The sequence below is a fragment of the Neopelma chrysocephalum genome, unplaced genomic scaffold (assembly GCF_003984885.1).
Source record: "Neopelma chrysocephalum unplaced genomic scaffold, ASM398488v2 Primary Assembly neopelma1_192, whole genome shotgun sequence".
Taxonomy (NCBI): domain Eukaryota; kingdom Metazoa; phylum Chordata; class Aves; order Passeriformes; family Pipridae; genus Neopelma; species Neopelma chrysocephalum.
The window spans coordinates 29019-41854 of NW_020897854.1; the positions used below are offsets into that span (position 1 = coordinate 29019).

The 12836-nt window shown below is 66.9% G+C and overlaps 1 protein-coding gene across 1 annotated transcript; it reads left to right on the forward strand.

Moving 5' to 3' along the window:
- Nucleotides 1–2240: 2240 nt before the first annotated feature.
- On the forward strand, nucleotides 2241–12821 carry TBKBP1 (TBK1 binding protein 1). The gene is made up of 10 exons (XM_027702697.1): nucleotides 2241–2379; nucleotides 3773–4001; nucleotides 4076–4198; nucleotides 4281–4385; nucleotides 4951–5104; nucleotides 5178–5356; nucleotides 6071–6120; nucleotides 9645–9763; nucleotides 10396–11243; nucleotides 11856–12821. The coding sequence occupies exons 2-10, from the start codon at nucleotides 3780–3782 to the stop codon at nucleotides 11982–11984; spliced, it is 1929 nt and encodes a 642-aa protein (XP_027558498.1). The 5' UTR covers nucleotides 2241–2379; nucleotides 3773–3779; the 3' UTR covers nucleotides 11985–12821.
- The last annotated feature ends 15 nt before the right edge of the window (nucleotides 12822–12836 follow it).

The following is a 12836-nucleotide window of genomic DNA, read 5'->3' on the forward strand; positions in this document are numbered from 1 at the left end:
GGGGGGGGAAACAAGGGCCGGGTGAAGCCAAATCCGGGTTTTGCCCCGATTCCTTTTCCCCTCTCCCAATGAGCCAGGAGTGCTGGAGGCAGATGACCGGGATCAGGATCACTCCAGCAGCTCCCAGCTTGCCTTTGCTGCTGGATCCCCCCAGTCCCTCATCCCAGTGGGGTGGGATGAGGCCTTTCCAGGGATCCTCGTGCCACCGGGGTCACGCAGAGCCACATCCACACCGTGGGTCTGTCCTTGCCAAGCCGTGGGTCCGTCCATCCGGGATCTGGGACCTGGCAGGGATCCCCCCAGCCCGGGGGGGCTGCAGGGGGTCCCTCCCCCAGGGCCCCGTTGGAGCGGCAGCGGCGGCGAAAGGAGAGCAGCTATTAATAACCCTGAGCTGCACAGGGAAAAGATGTAATTCCATAATGGAAGCGGCTCCGAGAACAATTCAGGGAATAAAACGTTCGGGGGGGGGGTTGGGGAGGGGGGGGGGGGGAGGGGGCAGAGGGGGAGCCCAGCCCCCACCGTGCAGAGCCTGTGACCCCCCCAGGGGATGAAGGCGAGAAACCCCCCCGGCCCCGGGACCACCTTTTTTGGGGGGGTCTCTCGGGTGCAGGAGGGGGGGCGGAGGGGATTGGGAGTCTCAGGGGGACGGGGGGTCCGGGGCATCGCGTGTGTCCCCCCCGGGGGCCCCCGCGGGGGCCGGCCGGGCCCCCGGGGGGGGGGGGGCCCCCCCCCGGGGGGGGGGGGGCCCCGCCCCGGGGGGGGGTCACAGCCCCGGGGGCGGCCCCGGCGCGTGGCGGGGGAGGGGCTGGCGGCCGCCCGGTGCCCACGTGGTCCGTCGGTGCCTCCGGAGCGGAAGAAACGGCGGCGGGGCCGGGGCTGCGGCGGGGGACCGGGAAAACGGGAGCGGCACCGGGAGCGGGACCCGGCGGGGCGGGGACGGAGCCGCATCCCGGCGGGCGCCGCCGCAGCGCAGCATCGGCGCCGGTGAGTGCGGGGCCTGGGCCGGGGGGACACGGCGGGGGGACGGCGGGGGAGGAGGGGGGACAACGGGCTGCCCCCGCCCCACCGGGCCTGTCTCCTCCCGCCACATCGCGACCCCCATCCCCGTCTCCTCCATCCCCATCTCCCCCCACTGCCGCCTTCACCCCGCGGGTCCATCCCGCGGCTTCATCCTCATCGCCGGCTCCGTCCTCATCATCATCCTCATCCCCTGCTCCATCCCCATTCCCATCCCGGGCTCCATTCTCGTCCTTATCCCCATCCCCATCCCCGTTCCCGGCTCCATCCTCATCCCCATCCGCGGTTCCGTCCCCCCATCTCCGTCCCTTGTTCCATCCCGGCTCCATCCTCATCCCCATCCTGGCTCCATCCTCATCCTCATCCCCATCCCGGCTCCGCCCCGGACCCCTCCTGCGTTTCCGTCCCTGTCCCCCGCCCGGCGACCCCCGGCCCGCTGCGGCCCCGGGCTGGGCGCGGGGGGGGCCGGGCGGCCCCGGGCCGGGCCGGGGGCGCTCGGGGAGGGTTTAGCGGAGGCTCCGGGGCCGCCACAGGCCGGACCCCCCCGCTGCGACCCCCGCTCGGGCTCAGCCGCGCGCTGACCCCCTTTCCACGCCAGTTCCACGCCGTCTCCACGCCGTTTCCACGCCGCTGCCCTTGCTCGTGGCCCTGGCCGTGGCATCGCCCCCTCCCCTCAGCCCCCACGAACCGGGAAGGCGCTCGGAGCATCCCAGCGATGAGGAGGGGGCTCGTCCCCCCGCAGCCCCCCCGAGGCTCGGGGCAGGGGGTGCGTGGTCGGGGGGGCTGCCCTGGGTTGGCTCCTAATGCACCCCCCCGACCCCCAGAGGGCTGTTTGGGGGGGGTCATGCAGCGGCGTGGGGTCTGTCCCCAACACCAGCTGGGTGCCAGCGGCCCGGCAGCACCCACTGCCTGGCACATCCCATTCCCAGCCCTATTCCCACGGGCACGCTGGAACACTGACCTGCCTCCGGCTGTCCCAGCACCAGGGAGCTGCAACCCCATTTTTCGCTCTTTTCCAAGGCATTTGTAGGCCTCGAGGAGGGGCTGGCTGCTGGGAACGTGGAGGGAGCGTGGAAGGAACGCGGAGGGAGCCGTGGGGACCTCGGCCGTTAACCCTGGAACCTCATGAGAACGTCACCACCTCCCCCTGACCCTCCCGTGGACCATCCCTGGAGCACCCGCCCGCCCTGGCTCCCTGCCCACACCTGAGACACACACACACACGTGTGCCCGCCCTGCCCACACCTGAGACACACACACACACACGTGTGCCCACCCTGCCCACATCTGAGACCCGTGTGCCCGCGCCGCCGCCCTGCCCAGCCCGCGCCGCTTCGCCCCACCCCTGGGGCCCGCTGCCAGGTGGGTGCCACGGACAGGGAGATGATGGGGAAACCGAGGCATGGGAGTTTGGGGAGCAGCAGGGCCGGGCCAGGGGGCTCTGGGCCGGGCTGGGGGTGCAGAGCTGCCTCCAGGCCCTGTGTGTCCTGTCCCCGTGGGCAAGGCCTGGGCAGGGGTTTGGGAACAGCCCAGTGAACCAGGACTCCTGGGGTCTCGCTTTGAGGGGACACCAGAGCTTGGGGAGTCTCCTCTTGGCTTACAGAGGTGCCTCAGTTTCCCCAAGGGGGTGAGGACGGTGCCCAAGCAGAGGTGGGTCCCCTCCATCACCGCCCCGGGGAGTGGATTTGAGACCCTCCCAGGGGTCGTGGTGCCGGGGGGTTTATCCCTGTTTCAGCCCCTGGCTGCCCACAGGAGTGCCCGGCCTGGCATTGCCAGCGGGGCTGGGCTGTCCCCAGGCTGCACCAGTGGCTCGGGGGGGGGGGCTGTGCCATCCTCCCCTCGTCCCCCTGCAGATCTCTCCTCCCTCTCCCGGCTCTGTGCCATGAATTATTTGTGCGGCCGTGGCTCCCAGATGTCTGACGAGCCGGCGGGGGCTGCGCCTGCCCGGCGGCCACCCCGGTGCCCACCCCGGTGCCCGCGGGATCCCTGGATGGGACAGGAGGGGCAGTGCCGGGGCACCGCGTGCGGGTACCGGGGATCAGCACCCCGGGCACTGCCACCTCCCCACCCGGGACGGCCCCGTGCCGAACAACCCGGGAGCCACCGGGGGCGGCGGCTTTGGGATCCTCCGCCACCCACAATCCTCGTCCGGGGGGTGGGCGGGACGGGACGGGACGCCCCCCGGGCCGGTGCGGGGCCGGTGTCGGGAGGCGGGTGGGCCCCAGGGGGGGGCGAGCGGCAGCGCCGGTATATAGGGCACGGCGCGGGCTGTGCCGGCGCGGAGGCGTGGGAGGCCGGGAAGCAGCTCGCGTGCGGCACAGGGCGGGGAGGCAGCGGCACCGGACGCTATTTCTGGTGCTCGTTCCCCGAGGGGATGTGGGGGAAAGTCACCGTGTCCCCCCTGCCGGGCTGCTCTGCTGGGGACGGGCTCTGCTCCCACCCCCGGCCCGGGCGGTGAGGGGGGGTCGGGGGGTGTCCCCCCTTTCCCTGGTGGGGACAGAGGTGATTGCATGGCCAGTGTGCCCCTGCCACCCCCGGGGACGCTGTGGCAGCTCCTGGGATTGGGATTGTCCCTCCTCCATCACCTGTTGTTTTTGGGACACGCTGAGCTCCCTCAAATCCCCCTCTGTCCCCAGGACCCATCCAGGCTCGTCCATCCTGGATCCCACCCCGGTGTCCCCGCAGTTCCGGGGGCTGGCTCTGGTTGGGTCTATCTGTCTGTGTGTCTGTCTGTCTGTCCCGTGCCCCCTTCCAGGCAGGACATGGACTCCATGTTCGAGGACGACATCAGCATCCTGACGCAGGAGGCGCTGGGGCCGGACGAGGACTGGCTGGACAGCCCCAACACCGACCTGTCGGGGGAGATGTGCTCGGCCTCGCACTTCGCCCTCATCACCGCCTACGACGACATCAAGAACCGGCTCACGGGGCTGGAGAGGGAGAACTCCACGCTCAAGCGCCGCCTCAAGATGTACGAGGTCAAGGTGAGGGGTCAGGAGGGGTTGGGGGGGTTTTAGGGCCGGGGGGGCCCCGCTGACCCCCTGCCCCGCGGCCGCAGTACCCCCTGATCGGCGAGTTCGGGGAGGAGCACATCTTCTCCCTCTACGAGGCCAAGGAGACGTCGCTGCTCAAGAGCGAGAAGGCGTCGCTGCAGCAGCAGCTCAACCAGTTCCAGCACGAGGTGAGCAGAGATGGCAGGGATGGGGGACATGGGGGGGGTCCCCGAGCTGCCCACCCACCCCCTGCCTGCTCCCCCCTGGCAGCTGCAGAAGAGCAAAGAGCGGGAGGAGCAGCTGGAGGAGATGATCCAGGCGTACGAGAAGCTCTGCGTGGAGAAGGCTGACCTGGAGACCGAGCTGGGAGAGATGGTGGGTGACGGCCCCTGGGGCCTGGGGACGTCGGGGTGCCCTTCCCCTCTCCGTGGCAGCAGCTGGGCCGACAGCATCTCCACCCCAGGGGATGCAGGGCTGGGGGGGCCGTGTCGGGGGTTGTGGTGATGCACCGGCTCAGCTTTATCCATCTTCCCCCTCCAACCCTGCCAAGGGATGCTCCCGGCTCCTGTGTGGTGCCAGTCCTACTCCCAGGGTTGGGTGGGCATCCCTGGCTCCCCTTTCCCACCCAGATGATTCCCTGCCAGCTGAGGGGACACCCCCACCCTGCCACCCTCACCAGCACCACAGGGACCCCAAGAACAGGGTTTGGGGCAGGATGAGCAGGGTTTGGGACAGGATGAGCAGGGTTTTGGGGCAGGATGAGCAGGGTTTTGGGGCAGGATGAGCAGGGTTTGGGGAAGGATGAGCAGGGTTTTGGGGCAGGATGAGCAGGGGTTTGGGGCAGGATGAGCAGGGTTTGGGGCAGGATGAGCAGGGTTTTGGGGCAGGATGAGCCCCAGGAAGGGGGGGCTCAGCTCATCCCTGTCCCCTCCCCGGGCAGCGGGCGCTGGTGGAGACTCACCTGAGCCGCATCCGGAGCCTGGAGCAGCAGCTGCGGCAGCGCGACGGCGGCGCCTTCCCGGGGCTGGGCACCCCCCTGCCCGGCCAGGAGGTGCCTTTCCTCACCCTGCACCCCAACCCCGGGCTGAGCCACGGTGAGACACCCCCTCCCTGCCCCGCGGGACCCCCTGGGCCGGGGCTGGGGGCTGATCCGTGCGGGTCCCGCAGTGCTGGAGCGCGCCGGGGGCTGGCAGAGCCGGGCCATGGAGGCGCAGGGCCGGCTGGAGGCTGAGCTGGAGGCGGCGCGGCAGGAGAACCAGCGCGCCCAGCACCGCGAGGAGCACCTCAAGGCCGAGTGCGAGAGGCTGCAGGCGGAGCTGAAGCACCTGCAGGACACCCGTGAGCAGGTACGGGGCGGGCCCGGCCCTGTGGGACCACCCCCGGACAGCGGTGGGTGGGGGTCTGGGTGCTGATGGGGTGTCTGCTCTCCCCAGAGCAGGGATGGGGCAGGGTCTATCCGTGTGGGACCCCCTGTCCATGGTGGGTGGGGTCCGGGTGTTTGGTGGGGTGTTTGCTCTTCCCGGAGCAGGGATGGGGCAGGGTCTGGCTGTGTGAGACCCCCTGTCCGTAGTGGGTGGGGGTCTGGGTGTTTGGTGGGGTGTCTGCTCTCCCTGGAGCAGAGATGGGGCAGGTCTGGCCCTCCTGTCCATGGTGGGTGGGGGTCTGGGTGCTGAAGGGGTGTCTGCTCTCCCCGGAGCAGGAATGGGGCAGGTCTGGCCCTGTGAGACCCCCTGTCCGTGGTGGGTGGGGGTCCGGGTGCTGACAGGGTCTGGTCTCCCTGGAGCAGGGATGGGGCAGGGTCTGCCCCACAGGGCAGGTCTCTGTCGGACCCTCTGTCCATGGTGGATGGGGTGTTTGGTGGGGTGTCTGCTCTCCCCAGAGCAGGGATGGGGCAGGGTCTGGCCCTGTGGGACCCCCTGTCCGTGGTGGGTGGGAGTCCGGGTGTTTGGTGGGGTGTCTGCTCCCCCTGGAGCAGGGATGGGGCAGGGTCTGGCCCTGTGGGACCCCCTGCCCGTGGTGGGTGGGGGTCCGGGTGCTGACAGGGTTCCTGCTCTCCCCAGGAGCAGTCGGAGCGGGACATGGCCTGGGTGAAGAAGGTGGGCGACGACCAGTAAGTGCTGGGAGGGGGCTGGGCTGCGCTGGGGGGTCCCCGCTCTGGCAGGCAGGGATGGGGGCACACGGGGACCATCTGTGGGGCACCACTGGGCGTCACAGCCAGAGTGGGGACAGGACCCGCTTTGGGAGGGGTCCCTGGGGGTTCCCCACCTTGAGGTGCTGCAGAGGGTGGGATCCTGCACCCCAAGAGCAGTTGCTGGGGTCCTGCACCCCAAAATTGCTGCACCCCGGTAATTTGGAGCTGAGCAGGGCTCTGGGTTCGGGGTGCCTGGTGCCACACGGTGTGTGCAGTGTCTGGTGCCCAGTGCCCGGTACCTGGTGCCCGGTGGTGTGTCCGGTGCCCGGTGCCGCCTCGGAGCTGCCTCCAGAGGGCACTGACGGCCCGTGGCTGCCGAGCGGCACCGAGGATCGTCACCGGCTGTCACCCAACAGCGCCAACCCGTGCCACGCCTGGGCACCGATCCACGCCGGCCCCGCAGCACCGACCCGTGCCAACCACAGGGCACCAACCCACGCCAAGTACAGGGCACCAATCTGTGCCAGCTGTGTGGCACTGGGCATCACTGTGTGGCACCAAGGCACGCCATCCCTATGGCACTAATCAATGCCATCCCTACAGCAGCAATCCATGCCATCCTCATGGCACCAATCCGTGCCATCCTTATGGCACTAATCCATGCCATCCTCATGGCACAAAACCATGCCATTCCTATGGCACCAATCCATGTCAACTGCACAGCACCAAACCATCCCAACCCTATGGCACCAGTCCATGCCATCTTCATGGCACCAATACGTGCCAGCTCTGTGGCACCAATCCATGCCATCCCCATGGCACCAATCTATGCCATTCCTACGGTACCAATCCATGCCATCCTCATGGGATCAATCTATGCCATTCCTATGGCACCAATCCATGCCATCCCTATGGCACTAATCCATGCCATCCCTACGGCACCAGTCCATGCCATCTCCATGGTACCAATCTATGCCATTCCTATGGTATCAATCCATGCCATCCCTGTGACACTAATCCATACCATCCTCATGGCACCAATCCATGCCAATCATTCTCCAGCCCATCTGCCCTGGGCAGTGCCAGGATCATGCCCAACTTGCCTGGAGCCACTGGCTCCCCCTCCTCCGTGGCCAAACCCTGCTGGAGGGTTTCCCTTGGCACTGGTGTAACCGGGTGTGGAGCCCCTGTGGTGCCAGTGCTGGGTGTGGGTCTCTCCTCCACCTCTTCCCAGTGCCCCCCTGGCTGCATCCCTGATCTGTGGGTGCTCCATGTGGGCACCCCTGGGTGCCACATGTGGTGCTGGACAAGGGGCTGAGCGTCTCAGCTTTGGGTGTTTGGGCCAAGACACCCCAAATCTGGGCAGAGCTGGCGGGAGGTGGGGCTGTGACCAGACCCCTCGGGGCCCACGGTGGCATCAGGGTGGGCACAGCCTGAAATCAGCCGCCTGCAGCTGGTTTGATTTGGCAGCAGCCCCCATGCCCCGCATTCCATGCCCACCCCGGGATGTGCCAGCGGGATTTCGCACCCCCGTGTCCCCCCCACCCCCTGACACCGTGCAGGACGTGCCAGGCTGGCACTGTACCCCCCCCCCCGGGCAGCCTGTGCTGAGCTGTGGATGGATCAAAGGCGACACACGGGGGCTGGGAAGGTGCTGAGGTGGTGTTGGGGTTCCCCCTCCTTTTCCAGAGGTGTCGGAAGCTTTCGCTCTTTCCTTGTCTTCCCGGCACAAATCAGAGTGGGGGGATCCGGGGAGGGGGTTGATCCATCCACACTGGCATCCCTGGGAGGTGCCCACCTCTCTGCTGCACATCCCGGGGTCGGGGGGGGTCCCTTCCCTATTCCTCCCCACTCTTCCTCACCTTAATTCACTTTATTTCCATCAAATCCAATCTCCCGTGCCTGGGACCCCTCCCGTGCTCACCCCTCATTTTATCCCCCTCTCCCTCTTCCCACAGTACTCATTCCCCCCTCCCCGGGGAAACAAATCTCCCAATCCCACCTTCTTTCCAAACCCAAATTCCGCCGGTTGGGAAGGGGAAATCGAGGCACAATCCTGCCCCGGGGGCACCTTTCCCCCTCCCCGGGCTCAGCCCTTCCCTCCCCGCTCCGATCTCGCCGATTCAGCTCTTTTTTGTCGCCTGCTCCTCTCCCCGCCACTCTTTTGGTGTGAAAAGCGCCTTATCGGCGTTTTCCATCGCCGGGGTGATTTTCTGGTGCTTTGCCACAGCGGGCGGGGGGCCGCTTTTCCTTCTTTTTGGTTTCTTTTCTTAGTTTTGCCCTTTCCCACCCCCCCTTCCCCTCCCTTTCTGAGCTCGCGGCAATTCCCGCTGGGGATTCCTCGGGAAGGACGAGCCGAGTGGAAAACGGGAGCAGCCGGGATGCGCGGGGGGAGCTGGGGAGGGGGCCGGCAGGGCTGGACTGGGGGTTGTTGGCTCTGTCCGGGGACATCTCCCGGTGTTTGTGCCCTCGGTGCCACCCTGGCAGGGCCACGGGGACTCCGGGGACATGTCCTGGCGACCCGGTTGGGGAGAAGTGTGTTGCCTTTCATTTTCTTTTCCTTTTTCTCTCTTTCACTCTCTTATTTTTCTCCCTTTTTTCCCCCTGTTTTCTTATTTGTTTTTATTTCCATGAATTTTTTTTTTATTTTCAATATTTTCTTCTTTTCTTATTTTTCTACTTTTTTTTTTAGTCTATATCCTTTTTCTCCCATTTCCCTTCTTTCCCTTCTTTTTTCTTTTCCTTCTTTTCCTTTTTCCCTTCCTTTCCTTCTTTTCCTTCACACACTATTCCTCTCATTCTTTTTCTCCTTTTCCTGACTTTTCTTCCTTTTCTCTCTGTATTCTTCTTTTTCTTCTCTTTTCTTTCTTCTCCTCCTTTTCCACTCTTTCTCCCTCTTGTCTCTATATCCTTATTTCCTTCTTTTCCCTCTTTTTCCCCCTCCCTACATTCTTCCTTCCTTATTTTCTCGCTTTCCCTCCTACACCCTTATTTTTCTTATTTTCTCCACGCAACCTTTTCCTTCTTTTCCCTCTTTTTTTTCGCCTCCCCTTCATCCTTTTTCTCACCATACCCTTCCTTTCCTGCCCTTCCCCTGCTGTCCCCGCCGTCCCCCCGGGGGGCAGGGGCAGGACCGGCGCTGTCAGCCGCGGTTACGAGCGGCGGCTCCGGGTGCCGGGGGTGTCACAACGGCTCAGCGGAGCCTTGCGAGGACGCGCCGAGCGCGGCCCCGCGGGGGCCTCACAGGCGGCTTCTCCCTTCACATCCCCGCGGAGAAGCCGGGCTGGGAAAGCGACACCAACCCGGGGCGCGGTTGATGGTTTTGTCACAGAGCTCTCGGGGAAAGGGGGGGGTGAGGACCCACCTCCCGGATGCTCCCGCAACTTTTCCCTGTTTTGAGTGGACGAGCTGAATTTGGGGTGGTTTGGGGGGTTCTCCTCTGGGAGGGGGGTCAGCGGGGCCGTGTCACCCTCAGAGCCACCCTGTTGCGTCCCCCCCCGCAGGGTGAACCTGGCGCTGGCCTACACGGAGCTGACGGAGGAGCTGTGCCGCCTGCGGAACCTCAGCTCCCTGCAGAGCCAGATCCTGCGGGCCCTGCTGCAGGAGAAGGGCCTCAACGGCGGTAAGGGGGGGGCCCGGGGGGCTGCACCCCGCTGCCGGGCAGGGAGGGGGGCACAGGGGCCGGGAGGACGGGGTTGGCTGCCCTCGGACTCCTGACGGTGCTGAGCTGATGCGGGTGTTGGTCCTGCCCTGGGAACATCCTGGGATCATCCCGGGATCATCCCACCCCAGGGGAGCCCATACCTGGGAGCATTCTGCCCCAGGAGAGTCCCACCCCGAGAATGTCCCTGGGAGCATCCATATCTGGAAGCATCCGTATCTGGAAGTGTCCCACCCCAGGAGCACCCATTCCTGGGAGCTTCCCGCCCCAAGAACATCCGTACCTGGGATCATTCCACCCCAATGGCATCCATTCCTGGGACAATCCATCCCTGGGATCATCCCACCCCAAAGGCATCCATCCCTGGGAGCATCCATCCCTGGGAGAATCAATACCTGGGAACATCCATCCTTGGGTGCACCCCCCTCCAAAAGCATCAACCCCCAGGATCATCCCACCCCGGGATTGTCCCATCCCCAGCATCACCCTTCCCACCGGGGGTCCCCGCGGCCACATCCCCCCCCTTCCACCCGGGATGTCCGAGGGATATTTTCCACACCGCTAACGGGGTCGGGGGGGTTTTCCTTTTGCAGGCCAGCGCCACTCCCCGCTGTCCCAGTGCCACTCCCCTCTGTCCCAGTGCCACTCCCCTCTGTCCCAGTGCCACTCCCCTCTGTCCCAGTGCCACTCCCCGCTGTCCCAGTGCCACTCCCCGGCCCCGCAGCGCCGCTCGCCCGCCCCGCAGTGCCCCTCGCCCGCCCCGCCGGGGCGCTCCCAGTGCCAATCCCCCGCCCTCCAGCGCCGCTCCCCGGGCCCCCCCAGCCAGTCGCCGGCCCAGCAGCGCCGCTCGCCAGCCCCCGGCCCCTGCCAGTCCCCCGCGCAGCAGCGCCGGTCGCCGGTGCCCCCCTCCAGCCAGTCCCCGGCGCAGCAGCGCCGATCCCCGGCTCCGCCACCACCGCCCTGCCCGTCCCCGGCCTCGGCGTCCCCGCACCGGCTGCCCGGCGAGAGGATGGAGCTGGGGGGCTACGCCAAACCCTCCAGCCGCCACATCAAGGCCGGCTTCCAGGGCCGCCGCAGCTACTCGGAGGTGACCAACGTGGCCCTGTACCAGCAGCAGAGCCGCTCGCTGTGGCTGCAGCCCGAGGCGTCCACGCTGCCCAAGCACCGGCCCTACGGGGGCGAGGTGTACCTGGGGGGCGCGGGGGCCCCGCTGAGCGCCCGCCAGCCCTTCGAGGAGCACGTCGTGCGCTGCTTCGACAAGCAGCAGCAGTCGTCGGACGAGGAGGAGTGGGCCCTGCCCAGCCCGCCCAGCCCCGAGGCCGGGGCCATCCGCTGCGCCTCCTTCTGTGCCGGCTTCCCCGCACCCGACGCCGACGCCGTGCGCAGGACGGCCGCTGCCTACGCCCGGGCAGAACACGCCCAGTCCTGGCCCTCCATCAACGTGAGTGGGACCTCCCATGCCCCGCTCGAGGGGGTTGGAGAGCAGGAAGCATCAACGTGCCCCATGGGCCTGGTTTAGCACCGTAGATTCCATGTTTCCAGCCCGCTTCGGTCCTGCCACCTGGAATGCTCCAGGGAGGGGATGGAGGGGGATGTGGCCCCCCCTGGGGTCTCAGCACCACCCTGTGTCCCCACAGCTGCTGCTGGAGACCCCTTGCACCCCAGAGGGTGTTGTTGTGGGTTGGAGGGCAGGAAGCATCAACCCGCCCCACAGGCCTGGTTTAGCACCTCAGATTCTGAGATTCTAACCCGCCTCGGTGCTGGCGCCTGGAATGTTCCAGGGAGGGGATGGTGGGGGAAGTGTGGTCAGTCTGGGGGTCTCAGCCCTTCCCTGTGCCCCCACAGCTGCTGCTGGAGACCCCCCACACCCTGGAGGGTGTTGTTGTGGGTTGGAGGGCAGGAAGCATCAACCCACCCCCCAGGCAGGGTTTAGTGCCTCAGATTCCATGTTTTTAACCCAGCTTGCTCCCGGCAGTGGGAATGTCCCAGGGAGGGGATGGGGGGGATGTGACCATGCTGGGGGGGGTCTCAGCCCTACCCTGTGCCCCCACAGCTGCTGCTGGAGACGGTGGACTCGGAGGTGAGGAGCTGCCCCCTGTGCCAGCTGGCCTTCCCCATCGGGTACCCGGACGATGCCCTGGTGAAGCACATCGACTCCCACCTGGAGAACAGCAAGATCTGAGCCTTCCCCCCGCCCGTTCCCGACCTTTGGATGCTGCATGAAAAACACACCAGGAGCGCCACCAGCTCCCGAAATACCTCCAAGTCTTCAGTAGCTACAGAAAGACTGAGCCCCCCCCACACACACCCCCCGGAGCCCCCCGGAGCCCCCCCAGCCCCCTGCAAGTGGGTTCCTCGCCCCGTCCCTGCGTCCGTGCCAGGTTTGGATGCTGGAATTTGGGGTGCCAGGATCACGCCATCCCCAGGTGGTGGCCAGAGGGGACCCGTCTGTGCCCTCGGGTGTCCTCTGCACCCTCGGGTGTCGCTGCTTGATCTCAGGGAGGATCCGAGGGGCCGGGTCCTGGATCCGGCCCCCAGGAAGCGGGTGGGGGGAAGGGGCTGCCCCTTCCCCTGCTCCTGGGGTCAGAGTTGGGGTTGGGGGGGCAGCTGCTTGTTCTCGGTCCCCCTCTCCCCATCCCGCCAGTTCGAGCATCTTTTACACTCAAAGCGCCCCCTCCCCTCAGTGTCTTCCCCCCTCCCCCCAAAGATGCTGCTGAGAAACGGCCCCCGAGGCGCAGCAAGGACCCCTCCCCTCACACTGCACTGGGCTCCGCGGCCCTGGGGGCTCTCCCTGACACCCCCCCCCCGGCGTGGGGACAGCGCAGCCCCCCAGCAGCCCCCCTCCATCCCCCCCGGACCCCCCCTGCTTTGGCCGGGGGGCTGCAGGCGGCCGCTCACCCTGAGCCCCCCACCCTGTCCCCCCCGCTCCCCGTCCCCCCACGTTCAATCTACCTCAACGCCGCCGGGAGAGGGGGGTCCGCAGCACTGTCCCCCCCTCACTGAGCCGCTCTGCGCTGCATGTCCCCCCCCCCCC

What these genes read in the sequence shown, in the direction of transcription:
- TBKBP1 (XM_027702697.1), top strand. Translation starts at nt 3,780, where the DNA reads ATGGACTCCATGTTCGAGGACGACATCAGCATCCTGACGCAGGAGGCG. An exon ending in CAACCCCGGGCTGAGCCACG is followed by an intron (nt 5,105 to 5,177) that starts GTGAGACACCCC and finishes CGGGTCCCGCAG; the next exon opens with TGCTGGAGCGCGCCGGGGGC. An exon ending in AGTCCTGGCCCTCCATCAAC is followed by an intron (nt 11,244 to 11,855) that starts GTGAGTGGGACC and finishes GTGCCCCCACAG; the next exon opens with CTGCTGCTGGAGACGGTGGA.